Genomic DNA, 12,350 nt, shown 5'->3' on the forward strand with positions numbered 1-12,350 from the left:
CAGAGAATTCGACCGCCCCGACTTAGAGACTTCGACGTGGACTTCGACCGCCCCTACGTGGAGACTCCGACCGCCCCGACGAGACTTCGACCGTCCCGACGCGGAGACTTCGACCGCCCCGACGAGACTTCGACCGCCCCGACGCGGAGACTTCGACCGCCCCGACGCGGAGACTTAGACCGCCCCGACGCAGAAAATTCGACCGCCCCGACTTAGAGACTTCGACCGCCCCGACGTGGAGACTCCGACCGCCCCGACTTCAACCGCCCCGACTTCAACCGCCCCGACGGCTTCGACCGCCCCGACGCGGAGACTTCGACCGCCCCGACGCGGAGACTTCGACCGCCCCGACGCGGAGACTTCGACCGCCCCGTCGCGGAGACTTCGACCGCCCCGACGCGGAGACTCCGATCGCCCCGACGTGGTGACTCCGACCGCCCCGACGAGAGACTTCGACCGCCCCGACGCGGAGACTTCGACCGCCCCGACGTGGACTTAGACCGCCCCGACGTGGACTTAGACCGCCCCGACGTGGAGACTTCGACCGACGCAGAGACTCCGACCGCCCCGACGTTAGAGCTTCGACCGCCCCGACGCAGAGACGCCGACCGCCCCGACGCCGACCGCCCCGACGTGGAGACTCCGACCGCCCCGACGGCTTCGACCGCCCCGACGCGGAGACTCCGACCGCCCCGACGTGGACTTCGACCGCCCCGACGTGGAGACTCCGACCGCCCCGACGCGGAGACTTCGACTGCCCCGACGCGGAGACTTAGACCGCCCCGACGCAGAGAATTCGACCGCCCTGACGTGGAGACTTCGACCGCCCCGACGTGGAGACTTCGACCGCCCCGACGCGGAGACTCCGACCGCCCCGACGTTAGAGCTTCGACCGCCCCGACGCGGAGACTCCGACCGCCCCGACGTTAGAGCATCGACCGCCCCGACGCAGAGACGCCGACTGCCCTGACGCGGAGACTTCGACCGCCCCGACTTCGACCGCCCCGACGCGGAGACTTCGACCGCCCCGACGTGGAGACTCCGACCGCCCCGACTTCAACCGCCCCGACGCGGAGACTTCGACCGCCCCGACGCGGAGACCTCGACCGCCCCGACGCGGAGACCTCGACCGCCCCGACGCGGAGACTTCGACCGCCCCGACGCGGAGACTTCGACCGCCCCGACGCGGAGACTTCGACCGCCCCGACGCGGAGACTTAGACCGCCCCGACGCAGAGAATTCGACCGCCCCGACTTAGAGACTCCGACCGCCCCGACTTCAACCGCCCCGACGGCTTCGACCACCCCGACGCGGAGACTTCGACCGCCCCGACGCGGAGACTTCGACCGCCCCGTCGCGGAGACTTCGACCGCCCCGACGCGGAGACTCCGACCGCCCCGACGAGAGACTTCGACCGCCCCGACGCGGAGACTCCGACCGCCCCGACGTTAGAGCTTCGACCGCCCCGACGCGGAGACTCCGACCGCCCCTACGTGGAGAATTCGACAGCCCCGACGCGGAGACTCCGACCGCCCCGACGTTAGAGCTTCGACCGCCCCGACGCGGGGACTCCGACCGCCCCGACGTGGAGACTTCGACAGCCCCGACGCGGAGACTCCGACCGCCCCGACGTTAGAGCTTCGACCGCCCCGACGCTGAGACTCCGACCGCCCCGACGTTAGAGCATCGACCGCCCCGACGTTAGAGCATCGACCGCCCCGACTTCAACCGCCCAGACGTGCACTCCAAACGCCCCGACGCGGAGACTTCGATCGCCCCGACGCGGAGACCTCGACCGCCCCGACGCGGAGACCTCGACCGCCCCGACGCGGAGACTTCGACCGCCCCGACGCGGAGACTTCGACCGCCCCGACGCGGAGACTTAGACCACCCCGACGCAGAGAATTCGACCGCCCCGACTTAGAGACTCCGACCGCCCCGACTTCAACCGCCCCGACTTCAACCGCCCCGACGGCTTCGACCACCCCGACGCGGAGACTTCGACCGCCCCGACGCGGAGACTTCGACCGCCCAGTCGCGGAGACTTCGACCGCCCCGACGCGGAGACTCCGACCGCCCCGACGAGAGACTTCGACCGCCCCGACACGGAGACTTCGACCGCCCCGACGTGGAGACTTCGACCGACGCAGAGACTCCGACCGTCCCGACGTTAGAGCTTCGACTGCCCCGACGTTAGAGCATCGACTGCCCCGACGTTAGAGCATCGACCGCCCCGACGCAGAGACGCCGACCGCCCCGACGCGGAGACGCCGACCGCCCCGACGCGGAGACTCCGACCGCCCCCACGTGGAGACTTCGACAGCCCCGACGCGGAGAGCATCAACCGCCCCGACGCGGAGACTCCGACCGCCCCGACTTCGACCGCCCCGACGCGGAGACTTCGACCGCCCCGACGCGGAGACCTCGACCGCCCCGACGCGGAGACCTCGACCGCCCCGACGCGGAGACTTCGACCGCCCCGACGCGGAGACTTCGACCGCCCCGACGCGGAGACTTAGACCGCCCCGACGCAGAGAATTCGACCGCCCCGACTTAGAGACTCCGACCGCCCCGACTTCAACCGCCCCGACGGCTTCGACCACCCCGACGCGGAGACTTCGACCGCCCCGACGCGGAGACTTCGACCGCCCCGTCGCGGAGACTTCGACCGCCCCGACGCGGAGACTCCGACCGCCCCGACGAGAGACTTCGACCGCCCCGACGCGGAGACTCCGACCGCCCCGACGTTAGAGCTTCGACCGCCCCGACGCAGAGACGCCGACCGCCCCCACGTGGAGAATTCGACAGCCCCGACGCGGAGAGCATCAACCGCCCCGACGCGGAGACTCCGACCGCCCCGACGTTAGAGCTTCGACCGCCCCGACGCGGGGACTCCGACCGCCCCGACGTGGAGACTTCGACAGCCCCGACGCGGAGACTCCGACCGCCCCGACGTTAGAGCTTCGACCGCCCCGACGCTGAGACTCCGACCGCCCCGACGTTAGAGCATCGACCGCCCCGACGTTAGAGCATCGACCGCCCCGACTTCAACCGCCCAGACGTGCACTCCAAACGCCCCGACGCGGAGACTTCGATCGCCCCGACGCGGAGACCTCGACCGCCCCGACGCGGAGACCTCGACCGCCCCGACGCGGAGACTTCGACCGCCCCGACGCGGAGACTTCGACCGCCCCGACGCGGAGACTTAGACCACCCCGACGCAGAGAATTCGACCGCCCCGACTTAGAGACTCCGACCGCCCCGACTTCAACCGCCCCGACTTCAACCGCCCCGACGGCTTCGACCACCCCGACGCGGAGACTTCGACCGCCCCGACGCGGAGACTTCGACCGCCCCGTCGCGGAGACTTCGACCGCCCCGACGCGGAGACTCCGACCGCCCCGACGAGAGACTTCGACCGCCCCGACGCGGAGACTTCGACCGCCCCGACGTGGAGACTTCGACCGACGCAGAGACTCCGACCGTCCCGACGTTAGAGCTTCGACTGCCCCGACGTTAGAGCATCGACCGCCCCGACGCAGAGACGCCGTCCGCCCCGACGCGGAGACGCCGACCGCCCCGACGCGGAGACTCCGACCGCCCCCACGTGGAGACTTCGACAGCCCCGACGCGGAGAGCATCAACCGCCCCGACGCGGAGACTCCGACCGCCCCGACGTTAGAGCTTCGACCGCCCCGACGCGGGGACTCCGACCGCCCCGACGTGGAGACTTCGACAGCCCCGACGCGGAGACTCCGACAGCCCCGACGCGGAGACTCCGACCGCCCCGACGTTAGAGCTTCGACCGCCCCGACGTTAGAGCTTCGACCGCCCCGACGCTGAGACTCCGACCGCCCCGACGTTAGAGCATCGACCGCCCCGACGTTAGAGCATCGACCGCCCCGACTTCAACCGCCCCGACGCGGGGACTCCGACCGCCCCGACGCGGAGACTTCGACCGCCCCGACGCGGAGACTTAGACCGCCCCGACTTAGAGACTTCGACCGCCCCGACGTGGAGACTCCGACCGCCCCAACTTCAACCGCCCCGACGCGGAGACTTCGACCGCCCCGACGCGGAGACTTCGACCTCCCTGACGCGGAGACTCCGACCGCCCCGACGCGGAGACTTCGACCGCACCGACGCAGAGACTCCGACCGCCCCGACCGTTAGAGCTTCGACCGCCCCGACGTGGAGAACATCGACCGCCCCGACGTGGAGACTTCGACCACCCCGACGCGGAGACTGCGACCGCCCCGACGCGGAGACTCCGACCGCCCCGACGCGGAGACTTCGACCGCCCCGACGCGGAGACTGCGACCGCCCCGACGCGGAGACTCCGACCGCCCCGACTTCGACCGCCCTGACGCTGAGAGTATCGACCGCCCCGAATGCGGATGGTTCAACCGCCCCGACGCGGAAGAATAAAGAGGAAGAGGATTGGACTTTATTGCCTTCCATCACAGAGAGGAACCCGAGGAATCCGCTGTGGTGGATGTTTATCTTAACTTTTATGTAGTTGTGTGTCTTGTTGCTTTTTTTTAGTATGGCTGTATGGTCATTCAAATTTCACTGTACCTTAATTGGTACACGTGACAATAAACTGACCTTGAAACCTTGATCTTGAAACTGGAGAGCCCGGAGAAAACCCATGCGGTCACGGGGAGAACGTGCAAACTCCATAGAGACAGCATCTGTCGTCAGGATGGAACCCTGGCCTCTGGTGCTGTAAGGCAGTAACTCGACCGCTGCCCCACCGTGCCGCCCAGAGGTGTGAATTGTTCTTTCATAGTCGTGCACCACACACGCACAACCCACACGTCCTTGGGGCGTGTGAAGAAACCGGAGCACCAGGTGGAAACCCGTGCTGTTACTTGGAGAGTGTGCAAACTCCACACAGACAGCAGCCAAGGTCAGATTCAAATGTGATACAAGCCCCCGTCCCAACTCTTCCCCCAGCTGGATCCAACCACGATCCCCCATTTTGCCCACAAGCCCCAGTCCCACCCCCTCTCCTCATCATCCCCTCCCCACTTAGATCCACATCCCCTCCCCACGTAGATCCACACTGCTCCTGTCCTACCCTCCCCCACCATGTTCCATCCAACCATCAACGTTTCATCTGGCTCCCCCTCCAACCGGCCTCTATCATACCTCCAGCACACTGCTACATACAGGTAACACTCATGTTAAGGGCATTTGACTCCCCCTCTCACCAACCGGCCTCTATCATACCTCCAACACACTGCTACATACAGGTAACACTCATGTTAAGGGCATTTAGGTAACGGAAATTCATCCCCAGGTAATTCACAAATAACTACCCTAAAATCTGAGGCACAGAATAACATTTGCTTTCATGGAATCTGCATAGGGAGAAATAAATTACACAAATCTATTTTTCAACTTGCATTTCTTGACAGCGTGCGCAGATGTGGATCTGTGTTATGAATAATTGTGGCACATTGTTTTGTCTCAAAAGGAAAACCTTTCCCCACATCATGGTGTGGGGGTCACTTGTATTCGCAACCTTTCCTATTCCCTCTCTGTCCTGATGTTGGGTCTCAACCTGAAATGTCAACTTACACCTTTTGTCCCAGGCAGCCACAGATGCTGTCTGACTTACCGAGTTCTTCCAGCGTTTTGTTTTGGTGCAGGATCAAGGTTACGGGAGCTGTACAGCGACTAAACTAACTGGTGCGCTACTGTGCCAAGTTAGTCAACAAACACTTATTGGCATCAGACGCCAGGAACTACTTGGTCCATTTAATAACATCATGGTGGATCAGATGTGTAGGAAAGAATTGCAGATGCTGGTTTACAAAGAAGATAGACACAAAATTCTGAAGTAACTCAGTGGGTCAGGTAGCATAAGATCATCATAAGATCATAAGTGATAGGAGGAGAATTAGCCATTCGGCCCATCGTCTACTCCGCCATTCAATTATGGCTGATCTATCTCTCCCTCCTAACCCCATTCTGCCTTCTCCCCATAACCTCTTACACCCGTACTTTCTGTGCTACGGAGAGTAATCTTAAGGGAATACATCACAGCCTGGTATGGCAACTGCTCTGCTCTTAACCACATGGACCTGCAGAAATTGGCCAAGCCCGTCACAGGTCCGGCACTTCCTGCCATTCCTTCCAGTTGCATCAGGAAGGCTGGAAGTGTCGTCAAGGTCAAGGATTCCTGCCACCCTGGCAATTCCCATTCTTCTCTTCTAGCTTCTGAGAGAAGATACAAGAGTTTGAAAGCCCTGACATCCAGATTTAAGACCAGCTTCTTCCCCACTTCTATCAGCATCCTGAAATAAACACCTCTCGCACTGAAGAAGCATCTCCGGAGAAAAGGAATAGGTGGTGTTTCGGGTCGAAGATAGACACAAAATGTTTGAGTAACTGAGCGGGTCAGGCAGCATCTCTGGAGAAAAGGAACAGGTGACGTTTCGGTCTTGATGGCAACCTCAACTCTTGTTGCCTGTGAGTTGAGGTTGCCATCGAGACAACCTTGAGGCAGTTTCTTCCCAGGTATTATCAGGCAACTGAACCATCCAACCAACAACTAAAGAGCAATCCTGAGATACTAGCTACCTCATTGGTAACCCTTGGACTATCTTTGATCGGACTTTACTGGACTTTATCTTGCACTAAAATGTTATTCCCTTTATCATGTATCTGTACACTGTGGATGGCTCGTTTGTAATCATGTATCGTCTTTCCGCAGACTGGTTAGCATGCAACAAAAGCTTTTCACAGTACCTCGGCACACGTGACATTAAACTTCCATTTGCCAGATCTTTGCCCCTTCATGTAACTTACTTTATTCCTTTGCAGCCTCATTGTATCCTCTTCATAATTTATCTTGCAATCCATATTTCTGTCAACCTCAAATCCAGCAGCGGTGCCTTCATAAACCTTGAGAGCTTAAGGTCCCAGCATCGATCCCTGCAGTATACCATTCATTACTGCTTGACAACCACAAAAGGATCCAGATGACGAAATTCAGCCTGGCCTTCGATGCAACAGCACGGTCTCCGACCATCTAAGGGGAAGAAAATGCTGTTTGAAGATTGAGTTCTTAAATCCGGCACGAAAGTCATGGTCTAATAGGCAGCAATGATCCTTATCACCCCTCATGGTTCTGAGACACAACAGTACAGTACAAGAAGAGGTCAATGCTTCTTTATTGGCACTGCAAAGTGAAATTCTTTTTGCATAGAGCACACATTCACGAGCCGCCATATTTTGGCGCCATTTACAAAATGTCCAAAGTCTGCTCCACGACCCGATGTACTTTAACCAGGTAAGCCCCAGGTTGCTGCAGGGTCTCCTCTGTCGCCCTTGACCAGCTCGGCCAGCGAACCAACAAATTTCTGGTGCTTCAGATGTTTGTTGTGATAATGTGCAGAGAGTGCGATGCGAGACAGGCAATGCTCGGTCTTAGGAAATATAACTAGGCAGGTGGTGGAAGTGTCGGTAGGAGAACACTTTTGGAGCAGTGGCAACATTTCTGTAAGGTTCAAGGCAGTTATGGAAAGGGGTAAGGTTGGTCCTTACATTCGGGTCTTATATTGAGATGGCACAGAAGAGATGCAGACCTATTGCGGGGAAATGGCATGAGTTTAGATGGGCAAAAAGTTACAGCAAAAGTTAAAGAGATACAGCACGGAAACAGGTCCCTTTGGCCCACCCTCGCTGACCAGCAATCCCCATACACTAGCACTATCCTAAACACTAGGGACAATTTCCAATATTTACCAAAAGCAATTACCCTACAAAGCTGTACATCTTTGGAGTGTGAAGAACACCGAAGCACCCAGAGAAAATCCATGTGTTCATGGGGAGAACGTACAAACTCCGTACAAGAGTATCACCTATTTACACAAAGCCTATTTTAAAGCTTCTCATCTATTTTCTATTAAAACCCACTCCCCCAGCTTCTGCCCCTCACCCATAAACTGGGGGGACGGGACAATTTACAGCAGCCAATTAACCTACATCAGCCTGCATGTCTTTGGGACGTAGGTGAAAATGGAGCACCCAGGATCACAGGAGGAACATGCAAACTCCACACACAGATGGTTGACAGAGGTTGGGCCACCAGTGCCTCTGACCACCGGGCCACCGTGCTGCCTTGAAAACACCAGCGCTACTGTGTATGCTTTACCAGATGTGCATCTTGAACCCATATGAACATCCGTTCATTGGATCTGCAAGTCCAAAACCATAACCATTCTACCATCATGGCCTCATCAGTCACCACAGAATTGGGATGGAATGATCACCTTTGATTCCCAGAGTCTGCCAAAGAATGTCTCTGCCAATTTTTTACTTGTTAAAACTCCAGAGAAGCACTTGGGAGATTTTGCTGCTAACTGTTCTTCAAAAAAGCTGCTATCACAGTTTTATTGTGCACATGAAAGCTACAACTGAGGCAAGAACATGGGAATAAATTATTTTCTTTCACCAGTTGCATTAGAGGCGCGTATGCCAGCGGCTAACTTTTCACACCACAGCCTGCAGCCAGAGGCCACACACAAACAGAGCAGCAAGGAGCTCAGTGAGGTGAGCTACTGTCGGTTGTCGGAAGCCCCCCTGGTCTGGTCTGCTTTCCCTTACAGACCCCCCCCCCCCCTCAATCCCCTGCCTGGCCCTGTCTTTCTTGCCGAATATTGAGGGAATTTGAAACTATCAAAGCAGCCAGGAACACCCCCCCCCCCTCCTCCTCCCATACCAGCACAGGAACAGACAGGGAAATCCAGTGGCTGCCAAGTGCAGAAGCAGACTTTGGAAACTCTGCGTGTGTCAGAGCAGAGGAGAGCTAAAGGAGGCGATCGAGGGTGGAATTGTACCACGACGCAAAGTGGTTTATTGTCCCCTGATTCCGAAGATGAAGTTGAAAAGAAGAAGCTGTTGCGGCCATGGTAGGTTCAATCACATTTTTTTTCTTTGGCTGAATCCAGCAAAGTTCCAGAAGTACAATGGCTGGGGTCTGAAGGGAGCCTCGGGGGTGGGAAACAGAAGTTAGTCAGAGAAAGAGAGACGGTGTGAACGGGGGGAAAAAACAGACAGAGGTTGAGTTGTCAAGCGGGACTGAAGATATAGGAGATGTTGAGAAGGGGAAAGTGGTAAATCTATAGAAAGAGGTAGAAAAGGCAAAATTAACAAATGAGAGATGAGAAATGGGGGCAAAATTGAAGTGAGTGAGAAAGCACATAGGCACAGAAATCAAGAGGCAGAATTAGTGAGAGGGAGGGAGGGAACGAGAGAGAGAGAGGGCAATGACAAAGGAAGTACGAAAGTGAGCAAGAGTAGAAAAAGGCAGAAAGTAAGAGGCGCAGATAACAACAGACAGAAAGGGATGAAAAGTTTCTGGAATGCAGGGAACACAAGAGAAAGAGAGGGACGAAATGGGAGAAAAGGTGAGAGACCAGAAAGGCACAGCATGAGAGTAACAGGAAGGGGGACAAAGCAAGAGAGATGCACCATGATAGTCAGAATAGGCAGAGAGACATAGAGGGTTTGAGCAAAGGAGTTATGCCTTGGAGTATAAATGCCATGACAGGAATGTGTTTTCTTTCCAGTGCCATTGCTTAGTGCTACTTTCTTTCCGATGGGGCACAGAATCCACATGTATTGCTTTTTTTTTGGCCTGGGTTATGCTGAGGTACAAGCTCCTTGAAGGGTCCACAGGTGGTGGCATTTTATGGGGACACAGTATCTGCAAGCACGGACTCCCTCTGGAGGCAAGGGGTCCTAATGGTGTGGAACTGTTAATTAGAGATTAGAGAGATACAGCATGGAAACAGGCCCTTCAGCCCACTGAGTCCGCGCCGACCAGCAATCCCCGTTACGTTACACTAGCACACACTACATGCCAGTGATAATTTACAATTCTTTTGTACTGAAACCAATTAACCTACAAACCCGTCTTTGGAGGGTGGGAGGAAATGGAAGCACCTGGGGAAAACCCACGTGGTCATGGGGAAAACATACAAACTCCGTACATACAGCACTCGTAGTCAGAATCAAACCTGGGTCTCTGGCGCTGTAAAGCAACAACTCTACTGCTGTGCCACCGTGCCATCTGCCCTTGGTGTTCGAGCAATTCTGGAGGTAGAGTGCGACATGGAGAGAATGGCAGAGTCACAAACAAGGGTACATATCTACAAGCAAAACACAAAGTGCTGGAGTAACTCAGCAGGTCAGGCAGCATCTGGGGAGGGATGGAACTGGTGACGTTTCGGGTCGGGACTCTTCTTCAGACTGACTGACATAGCTACAAGCCAGTTCACTGGATATTGTTCAGATGCACTGAGAAATATTGGAAGGAATTTGCACTATAATGTGGATAAATGTGAGGTTATCCACTTTGGTGGCAAGAACAGGAAAGCAGACTATTATCTGAATGGTGGCCGATTAGGAACAGGGGAGATGTAACGAGACCTGGGTGTCGTGGTACACCAGTCATTGAAAGTAGGCATGCAGGTGCAGCAGGCAGTGAAGAAAGCGAATGGTATGTTGGCATTCATAGCGAGGGGATTTGAGTAAAGGAGCAGGGAGGTTCTGCTGCAGTTGTACAGGGCATTGGTGAGACTACACCTGGAGTATTGCGTAGTTTTGGTCTCCTAATCTGAGGAAAGACATTCTTGCCATAGAGGGGGTACGGAGAAGGTTCACCAGATTGATTCCTGGGATGGCAAGACTTTCATATGAAGAAAGACTGGATAGACTCGGCTTGTACTCGCTGGAATTTAGAAGATTGAGGGGGGATCTTATAGAAACTTACAAAATTCTTAAGGGGTTGGACAGGCTAGATGCAGGAAGATTGTTCCCGATGTTGGGGAAGTCCAGAACAAGGGGTCACAGTTTAAGGAAAAGGGGGAAGTCTTTTAGGACCGAGATGAGAAAGTTTTTTTTCACACAGAGAGTGGTGAATCTGTGGAATTCTCTGCCACAGAAGGTAGTTGAGGCCAGTTCATTGGCTATATTTAAGAGGGAGTTAGATGTGGACCATGTGGCTAAAGGGATCAGGGGGTATGGAGAGAAGGCAGGTACAGGATACTGAGTTGGATGATCAGCCATGATCATATTGAATGGCGGTGCAGGCTCGAAGGGCACCTACTCCTGCACCTATTTTCTATGTTTCTATGGAATGTCAATGTGATTTCCAAAACAAACAATGCCTGGACTGCTTGGTCCGAGGTCTCAAAGAGGCTGAGACGTGGATACATGGGAGATTGAGGGGAAAGGGAAAGAGACAAGGATTTGAAGGCATGATGGTGGAGAAACTGACTGGAGGTTGTTCAGCAGGCCTGGTTTGTGGAGAGGGATCAAGTAGGTGGCACGATGGTGCAGCAAGTGGAAATATTGCCTCACAGCTCCAGTAACTGATGTCCAGCACTGCCTTTCCCCCCCACATCCCAAAGATCAGCCAGTTGGTGGGTTAATGAGCCGCTGTGACTTGACCCCCAGTGTATATGGGTGCTTGGGCTTAAAATGGCCTACGGGTTAAGGAGACTGGAAATATAGTAGACACAAAGCATGGGCAGAGAAGAGCATTCCAGAGGGAGAAACAGGAATGGGTTGAGGATGCAGACAAAGAGGGAGAAAGAGGGTGCAGGAGGAAGAGAGAGACAGAGGGAGATGTAAAGTTTTGGTGTGCTGCGAAGTGACATACAGCAGCTTTTGTAGATGGGGACCAAACCAGGCAGAAGGCAGGAGACAGACTGTAAACTTGAAGACACAAAATTGTCATGCTGGATGGAGTCAGAGGCGGGTAGTAGAGGATCGTTATTCTCACTGGAGGCAAGTATGGCCTCGACAAGGCCAGCAGCATAATTAAGGACGAGTTGCACCCTGGCCACTGCCTCTTCTCCACTCCCTCATTGGGCAAAAGGTATAAAAGTGTGAAAACAAACGCCTCCAGATTTAGTGAGTTTCTTCCCAGCTGTTATCAGGCATCATCCTACCACAACCAGATAGCAGTGCTGCACTACTATTTACCTCTTTGGTGACTTGCACACAATCTTTGATTGGACTTTGCTTGCTTTACCTTGCACAAAACGTTATTCCCCTACCATGTATCAATTGTGATCATGTATTGTCTTTCCGCTGACTGGATAGCACGCAACAAAGGCTTTTCACTTCACCTTGATACACGTGACAATAAACCCCCCCCTCCCCCCGGGTGTCCCCCTGAAGATGTGGCGCCTAGGCTGGGTGAAGCGACTGATCGCGCCCTCATCGGGACTTCCGCCACTGATTGACGGATCGAATTTGCCCCCTGCAGCCAGCAGATCCACTCCCACGGCCGACTTTGCTGGCCGGTTCTCAACCTCAACCCCCCC

General features: G+C 56.0%; 1 protein-coding gene across 1 annotated transcript in view; it reads left to right on the forward strand.

The window, feature by feature from the left end:
* The first annotated feature begins 8,786 nt into the window (after positions 1 to 8,786).
* LOC144601281 (uncharacterized) overlaps positions 8,787 to 12,350 on the forward strand; it is a 44,232-nt gene continuing 40,668 nt past the window's right edge. Inside the window, exon 1 of the mRNA XM_078413309.1 lies at positions 8,787 to 8,924. Coding sequence (XP_078269435.1) covers positions 8,922 to 8,924 — 3 coding nt within the window. The 5' untranslated portion in view covers positions 8,787 to 8,921. The remainder of the gene's footprint in view (positions 8,925 to 12,350) is intronic.

Source organism: Rhinoraja longicauda, chromosome 16 (assembly GCF_053455715.1).
Source record: "Rhinoraja longicauda isolate Sanriku21f chromosome 16, sRhiLon1.1, whole genome shotgun sequence".
Classification (NCBI taxonomy): domain Eukaryota; kingdom Metazoa; phylum Chordata; class Chondrichthyes; order Rajiformes; family Arhynchobatidae; genus Rhinoraja; species Rhinoraja longicauda.